The following is a 13172-nucleotide window of genomic DNA, read 5'->3' on the forward strand; positions in this document are numbered from 1 at the left end:
GTTATTAAAACAAAACAAAACCTACATCAAAGAAAAGCCCAGGTCCTGGTGGATTCACTACTGAATTTCACAAGAACTTTAGAGAAGATCTAATGCCACTATTTCTCTAACCCTTTAATAAAATTGAAAGGGAAGCAATACTCTCAAACTTATTCCTGGGAGCAGGTATTACCCTGATAACAAAACCAGGGAAAAATCCAATAATAAAAGAACTAAAGGACAATGACCTTATTAATCATAGATGCAAGAATCAGAATTCAGCAAATCATCAAGAATATTGCATTCCAAGGCCATATAGGATTAATTCCAGGGACAAAGGGATGGTTCAACACATGCAAGTCAATAACGGTAATATACCATACTAACAGACCTGAGGACAAAAATCACATGATCATCTCAATACATGAGAAAAAGTGATTGGCAAAGTTCAATCCCCATTCATGATAAAAATCCCTACAGAGAATTGGAATACAAAGTCTTATCTCAGTTTGATAAAAGCCATCTATAACAAGTCAATAGCCAATATCATACTAAATGGTCAAAAACTAAAAGCTTTCATTCCAAAATCAGGAATGTTCAATACAATTCTGAAAACATTATCCAGAGCAATTAGACAAGAGAAAAAAATAAAACGAATATATATATACTATGAATTAAATAAACATTATTTGCCGATGACATGATACTTTACATAGAAGTTCCCAAAAACTCCACCAAAAGCTTCCCAGAATTAATAAATATATTTAGCAGCATAGCAGGATACAAACTAAACACTCAAAAATCAACAGCATTCCTATACATAGATAACCAACTCAACTGCAAGAGAAATTTAGGAAAACAACACATTTCACAATAGCAGCAAGAAAAATAAAATACTTAGCAATCATCTAACAAAAGTGAAATACCTATATATGGATAACTATAGTAATATAAAAAGGTCGACCAAAGAGGATCTAAGAAAATGTAAAGATATCACCTGTTCTTGGATAGACAGAACCAATATAGTAAAAATGGCAGTATTTCCAAAACATACAGATTTAATACAATCCAAATAAAAACATCAATATCATACTTCACAGAACTAGATCCTAAAATTCACATGGAACCAAAAGAGACCTAGAATAGCAAAAATAATGCTGGACAACAAGAGAAAGGCAAGGAGCAGCACAACTCACAATCTGGAGTTATACTACAAAGCTACTATTATAAAAGCAGGGGTTGGGGAGATAGCTCAGTGCAATAAGTGCTTGCCTGGCAAACACAATGTCCTGAGTTCGATCTTGGAACCACTAAATAAATAAATAAATAAATATTATAAAAGCAGCATGGTACTGGCCAAAAAAACCAAAACAAAACACACACACAAAAAAAACACAAAACATCAGTGGAAGAGAACAGAAGATGTAGAAACAACTCTAAGCACACTCAGCTACCTAATCTTTGACAAAGAGGCCAAACACTTTCACAGAGAGAAATCCTCTTTAACAAATGATGCTAGGAAAACTGGCTTTTCATACACCAAAAATTAAAATTAAACCTGTATCTCTACTATGCACTCAATTAAAATAAAAATGGATAAAAGATCTAAATATTATAGCGGAAACAATCTGCTCTTGAATACATGGGTTCAGGCAAAGACTTTATAAACAAAACTCTGACTGCACAGGAAATACCACAAAGAATCAACAACTGCAAGCTCATCAAATTAAAAAGTTTTACACAGCTTAAGAAACCACCAACAAAGTGAAAAAACAACCTACAATGTGGTAAAAATTTTTACTAGTTACTCTTCAGATAAAGGACCAACATCTAAACAATATAAAGAACTTTAAAAAAAAATTAGACCCTCACAAATTTAAGGACTAAATGGGCAATCCAAAAATGGGCATTTGAAATGGATAGACACTTCTCAGATAAAGAAGTAAAAACAGGGCTGGCCAGGTAGCTCAGCAGACTTTGCCATGGCCAAATAGGATTAATTCCAGGGACACAGGGATGGTTCAACACACGTAAGTCAATAAAGGTAATACACCACATTAACAGAGCTGAGGACAAACAGATTGTCCTGTACTGTGTCTTTCAACAGATTGTCCTCAGCTTAGGCAAAGCATGGCAGCAGGGGTTCGATCTCCAGTGTGCCTTGCTGACCCCGCCCCCAGGTGCGCTGAGAGGGCCATTGAGACTGGGGATGGTGGTGCGCGCCTGTAATACCAGCACTTGGGAGGCTGAAAACAAGAGAATCACTACAAGTCCGATTTACATAGTGAGACCCTGTAGACCCTGTACTAAATACATTAAAAAAACAAAACAAAAAAACCAAATAAGGTCCAGTGAGATAGCTCAGCAGACTAAGCACCTTCTTTGGCAAGCACAAGAACCAGGGTTCAATCCCCAGTACTCCATGCCCTGCCAACCCCATCCCTGGTTGCAATGAGCTGGCCACCGAGACGGGAGTGGTTGTGCACACCTGTAATCCCAGCTCTGGGGAGGCTGAAAACAGGAGGATCAAATGTTCAAAATCACTGATCATTTGAGAGACACAAATTACAACACTGAGATTTCACCTCATTCCAAAAAGAATGGCTATTACCAATAACACACGTTGGTGAAAAAGAGCCTTTCTGCATTGCCTGTGGGAGCATAAACTAGTACAACCACTATGAAAATCAGTATGGCAATTCCTCAAAAAAATTAAACTAGAGGTTCTAGTTGACCCAGCTGTTTCCTTCTTAGGCATCTTCCTGAAGAGTTAAAAGCATCATACATACCATAGTGATACATACATACTCATGCTTACGGTGGCACAATTTAAAATCTTAGAAGCCGGGGCCAGGGAGATAGCTCAGTAGATTAAGCGCTTGCCTGGCAGACACAAGGGCCTGAGTTCAATCCTCAGTTCCACAAAAAATAAAATAAAATAAAATATTGGAAGCAACCCAGATGCTCATCAACAGATGAATGGATAAAGAAAATATGTTTTTTTATACAATGGACTACTACACTGCCATCAAGAAGGATAAACTTCAGTCATTTGTAGAAAACTACATGCATGTCAAGATCATGCTCCTAAGTGAAGCGAATCTGACACCCAATTTTAAATATTGCACTGTTTGTCTTGTGTGAGAAACTCAAAGGGTAAACAAGGAGCATACTGGAGGACAGACACTGGGAAGTAGGAGGCACATGTTGAAATGGAAAAGGAAACAAGTGGAGTAAGGGAGAGGGAGAAGAGGGAAGGAAATAAAGACCCTGAGATCTATTATATACAGGTACAAAGTCTCTATAATGAATGTGATCAATATGTATGACACATATATTTATTCATTATTGTTCTTGCTCTCCTTTTCTTTCTTCCCTCTCTCCCCACCCCACTTCTCTGTGCTAAAGATTTAACCCAGGTTCTTACACATGCTAGGCAGTAAGTACCAATGAGCTATATTGAGGTGAGTTAATCCACTTTTTAAGTAGAGGTAGGCTGTCTCAAAAAGCTACATATTGCATGATTCCAACATACAACATTCTAGAAAAGGCAAAATTGTGCAAGCAATACTAAGGAGCTCAGAAACAAGGGGAATGAAAAACAAATGGAGCGCGGGCTTATTATTTCCTCAGTATGGTTCTGCTATATTTATTATTTTTTATTTTTTAAAGAGAACATAATACAGTAATAAAAAATAGAAATGATACAGAATTTCACTAAACAAAATATGAATTCAACAGTATTTATTATATTGCATAGTGCTATTTTCAACACAGTTGTTTAGATTACCAGATATAGGCATATAAAATTAGAAAACACAAAAAAAGTTATAAGAAATTAAGAAGAGAAAAAACTTAGGCATTAACTGCTCCTTTCCATATACCAGTAGAGATCCACAGTACAATTATCCAAGCCATCCTGCATACATATACACATACACAGATCTATCTCCCCCAACCCCGTCATCTTCATCTCAGTAATTTCTTCCTTTTGAACAGATTGGCTTTTTAGTTCAGTGCCACTGTTAAATTATACTGTGATAGGAGATATAATGTGCATCAATCAAAAACTCAACACAGATTGAACCCTAGTGCAAACTGTAGTATCTATATTTGTTTTATTTATAAACAATATATTGTTGGATATAGTAGCACACATCTATAATCCCAGCTACTTGGAAGGCTAAAGCACAAGAATCAGAAGATCAAATTCAGTTCAGGCACTTAATGAAACATCTCAAAATAAAAAGGGCTAAGAATGTGGCTCAGTGGTAGAGCACCTGCCTAACTAAATGCCTCTGGATTCTGCCAAGAGTGGTGATACATGCCTATAATCCTAGCACTCAGGAGGCTGAGGCAGAAGGATTGCCATGAGTTCAAAGCCAGCCTGAACTACACAGTAAGACCTTGTCTCAAAACAACAGCATTTATGTTCAATTCCCGCTATTGTAAAACAAAAACAGAATTCCACTGTGTAAATATTGATTCATCAATTGTAACATATATTCCCCTTTAATGTCAAATGTCAATAACAGGATGAGCTGTGTAGAGGGGTAAGATGTGGGAACTGTACTTCCCACTCTACTCTTTTGTTCTAAAAAAGTCTATCAATCTTTTAAAAATGGGTATTACTACAAGCTGGTCCAGAGATAAGCAGAAGCAGGCAAAAGGCTGATATTCTTAGGAATATACTTCTGGGTTCTAAATGAAAGTACTGTCTTAGACTTTTCTATCACAATTCAAAATGGTTATTTTTAGTTTCAATATTTTTTTTCCAAATGTATTTAGTACAAGGTCTACAGGGTCTCACTACACAGATCAGACTCAAAGTAATCCTCCTGTTTTTAGCCTCCCAAGTACGGGGATTACAGGTGCACACCACAATGCCCACTCTCAGTTGCCATCTCAGTGTGCCCATAGGGCAGTGCCAGCATGGCATGCTGGGGATTGAACCCCAGTCCCTGCATCTGCCTAAGTAGGTGCTTTAATCCACTGAGATATCTGGGTGGCCCTCTAGTTTCAATTTTTAACTCAGTTATTTCTAATGATAATTGAATTATTAAAGGTGTTTTCTCACTTAAACTAAAATGTGGTATTTTGAATTATACTTTTTAAATTTTATTATTTCCCTGAATGGTTCTGCTATATTTTATTTTTTAAAGAGAATATAATATAGTAATAAAACTTCTACACAGTTCTTGATATATCTTTTTTGATAAAATTACTTCTGACTTTACAGTGGAACACTAACTCAAATTAAATATATGGAATAAGGAACTGACTATAATTTGATACTTAAATGTAAGTTAGATAAGTATTAATCTCTATCTACTTATGTAAGGTATGACATTTTATAATAACAGTATAAATGCCCATTTTTATAATTATATTTAAAAACCTCAAATGTATGAGTCTACCAAAAGTACTTCATTTATTCAATTAAATCAGGATATGTGGGTCTGTACCAAAAATTTTTGTTATTTGCTTAATGAAGCAAACATCTCAAAATGGATTATATATAGTATGCAAAACAAACAATATAAAAACAATGAACGTATTCTAATAAAAAAAAAATGGCTACTGAACACAGGTCTACTTTATCTAAATAAACATAAACTACAGAATATTTCAGAATTAGATATATTTTTAAACATTAATAATCAAAAACAGCCCAGCCTAATTATGATTAGCCAATTCTTGCAATCTTGATATCTTTTGACAGTAATAATTGGTCAAAGGTTATAGTCTAGAACTGGCCACTGAACTGAAGGAAGCTCTTGGATTCCTTCCTTCAGTATAAGAGGGTAGCAAACGAAATAGTTTTTTTGCCTCCCAACCAGTTATTTTGCACATACAATGTTGTCTAGTTGAACCTGATACTTAGGAGAGCTACATCACTGTCTTGAGACTATACGTCAAAGACCAAGAGAACGTCCACAATCTTAACTTTTCACCTAGACATAACTGAGCCCCATAGCTTCTTATGTGAAATAAATGTTGTTTGTCTAAGTCACTGACGATCAGATATACTTCCCTGAAACTGAAAACATCCTAATTAATATAAACAAGGTGAGAAGGTATGTAGATTAACTACATCCTTTATTATTTACAGAAATAATTTCTGTAATCTTATAAAATTTTCAAAACAACCCAATGAAAAAGCATCTCATTTTGCTTGCTTTTACAAATTAGAAAACTAAGGATTAACAAGGTTATAGTTAATAGTAACAAACAATAAAATTTTAACCTAGACTTGAATCAAACTCAACTTATTTATTTTTATTCATTTTAATGAGAAAAAAAGATAAAATAGCAATGAAACAGCTTCAAAACAGGCTGGTAGGACAGTTATATATTAATACATTGTATATTGTTGTCTTCATAGCAGTTATTCAGAGGACAAGATGCAGACATGATATCTTTTTATTTATTTATGTGTGTGTGTGTGTGTGTGTGTGTGTGTGTGTGGCCAGCTCAGCCCACCAGGGGGCGGGCTGGCTGGGATGTGGTGCTGGGAGATTGAACCGCGGTCCCTATGCTTTGCTAAGCTTGTTCTAAGTAGATGCTTTAGACCACTGAGCCATCTCACCAGCCCACAGACATGATATCTTGTCTAAATAATATTAGTACAAACTTCTATTCTCAACGATCAACTTTTAAAAATATACAATATAAAACCCCTGTCTTCCTTATTTATAGCTCTTCTTAAAAGAAAAATAGTATCAAATACTGTGTTATTAGCTAACAGAATTTTGGGGGAGAGCCAAGGAATATCAACTATTCTTGTAACTGTCATAAGGATACACAGAAAAAAAAAAATAAGGATACACAAGCTTCAACTGTTATATTGGGAAAGACAAAAGTATATATGCACATCTATATAAAGTCCCAGAATGTCTAGTATAATCATAAAAATCTTGTAGAAGGGCATTGGCCTGGCAAGTGCAAGATCCTGAGTTTGATTCTCAGTACCAAAAAAAAAAAGAAAAAAAGAAAAAAGAAAATAAAATCCTGTAGGACTAGTAAAATAGATTCTAAGTTTATTTTTTTTAAGGTTTCAATTGTACTTTATTTCTTCAATAGGCCATATTTTAATGGATACACAGCACTTTTACTTGGCATCAATTATGATTTCACTTAAAAATAATTTAGCTGTATCATATCAGCTGGCATGAGTACTGATCTCTCCATTCCTTGGAGGTGACTCTGCCAATAGGGAAAAGGTTCCATTCTATTCCAATCTGTGTTGCTGTGTAGGTCCATGCAGCAATACAGAATGTGACTCCACCAACTAATATAGCATTACCATATTTGTCATGGAAATCAGGTGTATGTTTCTGGTGGCTCTGCCTTGTCACTATTTGTTGAATGCTTCGCAATGGAAAACAACCTAATGTGTTTTTGGCCAAGGGAAACATTGTGGAGTTGAAGTTAAACTGTAGTTATTGCAGCTGCCAGCTTGGTGCAAATTACTTCCAGATACCCTTGCAAAGAGCCCTGACCTGCATGAGTCTGTGTTCTCTAAGACCCGAGAATGAATTTTAGGAACAAACGGAGGTTATGAGCAGAATATATTTACTGAGGGAAAGAAAGCTCCTGTCCGAGAGAGGGACAGGAGGGGGGCCTGAGTGGGTTGTTCCCCAGATTCTAAGTTTAATAGTTTTCCAAGAATTAAAAAGTAAGTCACCAGGTGTGGTGGTGCACAGCTGTAATCCCAGCATTTAGCAGGCTGAGGCAGGAGAATTGCCATGAGCCTAAGACCAGCCTGGGTTACATAGTGTCTCAGAAACAACCCAAGATGGGGCTAGTGAGATGGCTCAGTGGTCTAAAGCACCTACTTAGAACAAGCTTAGTAAACCACAGGGACCGCGGTTCAATCCCCCAGCACCACATGCCAGCCAGCCCCACCCCCTGGTGAGCTGAGCTGGCCACACACACACAAATAAATAAATAAATTTTAAAAACCCAAGAAAAACAAATGAACAAACAAAAAATAAAAACAATTGCAAGTATTTCCTAAGCTATAATAACTTCCTTATTTCAGATGACTCCATGAACCAAGTATCTAACAATACAGAAACCACAAAGCTAACACTTCCTCAATTCTCATCTCTTCATAGAAACTGATAACAGTACAAAGATGGACAACAAAGCACCTACTATCTAAGATCAGCAAGATCATTTGTTATTGAGACTTATCAGAACTGGGTTTTCAAAAGCAATCTTGTCATCTCAACCAGATTTGAGCTCATATATGCAACTTACCTTCCCACATGCTCTGCAATGATGCCTTCTTTTGGTGAATGTAAACCGGGCTTCACATTTCATGCAATTTGGAGCCTGGGAATCTGGTACCCATACTGGAGCTACTTCACCCAGAGTGGTAAATGGCTTTCTGGCAGAAATTCCAAACTGACCAGCTCTCAGATCATTATCTGGGCTATCTGGAGCTACTGCAAGGCACGGTCTACTGGAAGCCTCATAACTCTCTGTATGCTCCCCATTTGTATCAGCACTAGAGATGCTTCCCAAAGAGGCATTGGTTGCTGAGTTTTCCCCTAGTTTTGCTTTCCCCAGAATATCGTTTTTGTTTTTAATACTATTTCCATTGTTTGTGGACAGGTCGTTTTTTAAATGGTCTGATAATGGCTTTGGAATTTGAAGTTTAAGATTAGAAGGTTGCTTGGGTCTTGCACCGCCAAAAGGAACACTGATGGATTGCAGATTTGCTACAATCTTGGGGGAAGACTGCACAAGGACTGATGGAACTTGACTACAGAAATTATGTAAATAATTTTTCTTCATTAGGTCACCAGTGCTGTTTAAAAGTAGTCCACTCCCCTCTGTCGCCTCATTTCCTCTGTGTTCATAAATGTTTGAGTAGCATTCTGACTTGCTCTCCTCTATTTCTTTTTCTTCTGTTACTGAATCTTCTTTGGAGGGTAAAGTCTTTGGAACAAAAGAAACAACTGGGCTCTGCATTCCATAGGAATCACAACCATTAGATAAAGAATTTGCTGCTGATGAATCTGTAACAGTGGAGAAATCACATCCTCCACTTTCACTCGTGCAAGTTCCTTTTAAATCTAGATCTGCATCTACTACTCCAACACACTCTCCTACATTATCACCATTAGTGTCATCAGGCTGATTAACTTGTAAAAATTTTTCACTTTCTTCATTTACTTGGCTATCTTCATTCATCTCATTTAGTTTAGTCAATTTCCAATTACTCATCTCCTGAGAGAGAGAGAAATGCTCTGTCATATTAAGTAGTTCTGTAGTGCCAAGAATTTCTTCATGTTCATAATGTTCATTTTCATCAGCTCTAACTTCATTAGGCACAAGGCAATCTGAAAACTTTTCAGAGTTATCTTTTCGAGGCATGTCTGGTTTGAGACACAAAGGTAAACCAGACTGGAGTGATTCTTCAGTTGTTCTCTCCTCTGCTGGCTTCTTTTCTCTCAAAATCTCCTCCCCCAAGTGGGAAAAGGTGTTTGGATTCCCCATGTCTGTCCAAGGAGAGCTGATTTTGCCAATAATGTCCTCATCTGGCATACAATCTTCTTGTCTTTTAACAGTAGAGCCTTTATCTGTTGCCTGGGATGAGATCACTGAATCAACTGTTAAACTTGTAATCATAGACACTGAGGAGTCTCTACCTATACTTTCATCATCCTTTAATTGTGAAGTGGAACATACACTGGTTAGACTATCAGAAGAAGTTGTACATAGATGATTAACAGAACTCCCTTCTGTTTTGGGTCTTTTCAATGGATCCATTTGTTTTTCTGAGTTCATATCTTTTTCAGTGGATCCATTCATACTAAAACTAAATTGATCAGTTTGTCTGTTTTCATTATCCAGTGAACAGCTAAAAGAATCCATGAGAGATTGGCTATTATAATTATTACAGTCCTGCAAGTCACTTTGTAATGTCCTTTTATCACAATTATGCATGACAGCTACAACAAGAACACTTTTCTCATCTGGAAGACAAGTTAAGTTTCCACATTTTTTCTCTCCTGCTTCAGCAGCACTGTACTGACCATCTCGATTATAGTTTTTCTTGATTAACTGATCTTCTGCAACAGCATTTCCATCAATCCACATTGTGGCAATCTCTGGATTTAGACTACAGTTCTGCCCATTAGCACAGTGATCTTCTCCCTCAGTTGGAGCTGAATGAGCCAAAGAGAAGACTTTTAGCTGTGGCTGTGATTCATTAGAAACTGCAGGTTCATTCACACTAGCCAATGCAGGATTAAACGACAGTCGGTGGGAAGAGGGATCTAGAATTTTATTCCACTTTGCGTCCAATAAAGTAGGGGAAATTGTTTCATCTGAAAAAAATAAGTTGCTACAGTAAGTTGGCTGGTAATAGTGAAAATCTAATAAGACTAAGTTAAGCAACATTTCCAACTATACTCTGAAAATAAAATGCATTCCTAGGATACGTATCTAATTTTTAAGTAGGAATAAGAAAACATATTAAAATATTTTCCTTAATTATGTCATCAAGCAGTAATATCTCAGAACATTTCAAACAAAAGACTTCTTCCTTAAGGCGGGTATGTCAGTGGTACAAGTACCTACCTGGCAAGTGCAAAGTCCTGAGTTCAATACCCAGTATAAACAAAAAAGATATATTCTAACTGAGGATTGGAGAAAGCATTCTTGCATTGTCTGTATACAAAACAAAACACATACTAATGGGAGAAGGCTCAGTAATAAAAATACAATCAAGTCAGGAGGAAAAACAAGAAATTTCTGTGGATAGCTAGAAGCCTACGATCTATATCGTGATTGGTATATGGGTTTCACAGCTCCATTTGTCAAAATTGTACAATTAACTAGGCATAGGGGTACATGCCCATAGTCCAAGCTATGTGGGAGGTTGATATGGGAGGATCTCTTGACTGACAAGTTCAAAAGTAGTCTGGGCAATGAGGTGAGGCCCTCTCTGAAAACAGAAAGACTGTACAACTAAGATCTATTCATTTTAGTGAAAACAAAGTTTAACTTTATAAAAGTAAACAAAGGGATCAAGAAACAGATAAAGGAATAAACGAAACAAAAATGGCAGCATGTCTGTCACCGTTGAAAGTAAATAATGGGTACATTGATTTTTTATACTATTCTGTTTAATTGGTGTATTTTAAATTTGTCCATTTTGTTTATGTACTAATTCCCCAAATCAATCAAATAATTGATTGTAATAATTATAATCAATCAATATGTAATTACTTATCCCATTATATATTTTTAAAAGTCTGCTATAGTATATGAAATTATGCTCTAACCATGTCACAATATATTATTAATTAGGTTCATATTTATATTATCTGAAGATATTTGGCAAAGCATATTCATTTATCTTATTAAATCAATTTATGCTATAATTTCATATAAAAATTCTCTTTATTTTTTAACAGATCATACCTAAGACAGCTAAATTATTTTCCCAAATTATGCTACTGTGTATCTTTAAGTAAATTATGGAAATAAGAAACAATGTATTATTGTCTTTCCTGTCTTCCTCCAATAACATTATCATGGTTCTGAAATTATGCATCTATGTTCATAACATTAATCTTCAATATACCCATAGCAGCTTGCTCATGTTTTTATTAAGACATTTAGTACATGGTAGTGCAACAACTTATTTAACTTCTTTTTCATCAACTCAATGATTTCTGAAGGCAGAAACCATTTTAGGCCATCAATGTAAATTCTCACTTTGTAGAGCTCCTAATATGTAGCAGGTACATAATACACATATATTAAGTGAATAGCTACTACTGCAAAGGAATTGAGTTTGTGGAACATGAAAATTAGATTGACATTCTGTATCTCTATTATAAAGTATATAATCTAATTGGAATAGTAAGATACAAATACAATATACATGACTTTCTAATTAACAGTAGCATATGTACTTGAAAACTATTATGCAGAAATAGAAAATAAGTTCAGAGGAGAAAAATTTTACAAGATGAGGTAATTGAACTGTATTCAATTCATGGAGGTGTGAGGAACTCAGCTAGGCTTGAAAATTTTCTTTATGTTTAGAAAAGAAGAGGAAAAAACATAGCTATAACAACAATTCAAAAGAACATTAAGTATATCAGTTTGGGCTAAGAAAATAAGTAGAAGAAGAAGAAAATAAGGAAGCAGTGAGGAGAAACTACAAAGGACAGATAATAAAGCCATAAAACATCAGAGCATTTTACATGAAGAATAGATATTGTTTTGACATAAAGAATAGATTTAGTATCCTTTGAGTTTCTAAATTCTAAGTTTAAATCCAAATTTGCGCTAGAATAAATTTGAAATTTACTTAAAGAAGAAATACAAAATAAGAAATCACTTCATTTAAAACATACTCTCTAAGGTACCAGGCTAGATACTGTAGTTACTGACACTGAAATGCAAATGGTGCTGATACTGAAAAAACAGTTCAAACAAAAAAACAAAAACAAAAACAAAAAACACATAGTTACAAAGAATAAATGGGTTTGGAAAATCTTTCTCCTTTCAAAGAAATTATTCTTTTTAACAAATGCTACTCTTGGCTAAGATATTTTTACAGATTCAACAAAAAAAATGTACTCTAAAACAACCACAAAGTACACTTTATTAGAATCTACAGAAATTAGAAAAGGACTAACGTAACAAACTAATAGTTTTAGTAGAGTCAGTGGTATTCTGAAAACATCATTTATATGGGTAGGTATAACATGTGCATAGATATTTAGCAACTTAAGTATATATGATATGCAGCTGGCTAAACAGAAGAAAGTACTAACAAAATATTTGTATAAATAGTTTTTTTTTTCTCAGAAATACCTTCTTGCTTGTTATATACAAACCTCATCTGGATCCAATAAAATCCCAAATCACAAGATTTCACATTTACATGAATCTGCAATGAGTCTAAGGATACTGGGTCGTCGGAGGTAAAATATGAGAATAGCTGGTCATTCCAGGTATCTCTTTCCTTATCCCCATGGTCTCATATTCTATTTAGGATTTGTTCTAGCATAACCTCAAAGTAACAAAATCAAAACTAATCTTTCTTCTCACTGCTATTAAAGAATGACATGAACTACGAGCTACAAGGAAGGTTTGGAGGTCACTACCAAAATCTTGAACTTATATGGAAATATACCAGTTTGCAAAACTATCACATG

The 13172-nt window shown here is 35.3% G+C and overlaps 1 protein-coding gene and 1 pseudogene across 3 annotated transcripts in view; both read right to left on the reverse strand.

Annotated features, from left to right (window-relative positions):
- Zfyve9 (zinc finger FYVE-type containing 9) overlaps positions 1 to 13172 on the reverse strand; it is a 211329-nt gene that overhangs the window by 105032 nt on the left and 93125 nt on the right. For 2 of the 3 annotated variants that reach the window (XM_023724211.1, XM_004639118.2), the window contains exon 4: positions 8245 to 10322. The exons of the other annotated variant lie outside the window; for it this stretch is intronic. In XM_023724211.1, the coding sequence (XP_023579979.1) occupies positions 8245 to 10322 (2078 nt within the window). The remainder of the gene's footprint in view (positions 1 to 8244; positions 10323 to 13172) is intronic. 3 annotated transcript variants of the gene reach the window in all.
- LOC105743214 lies at positions 340 to 7397 on the reverse strand (annotated as a pseudogene).

The sequence above is a fragment of the Octodon degus genome, unplaced genomic scaffold (genome assembly GCF_000260255.1).
Source record: "Octodon degus isolate 3935 unplaced genomic scaffold, OctDeg1.0 scaffold00107, whole genome shotgun sequence".
NCBI lineage: Eukaryota > Metazoa > Chordata > Mammalia > Rodentia > Octodontidae > Octodon > Octodon degus.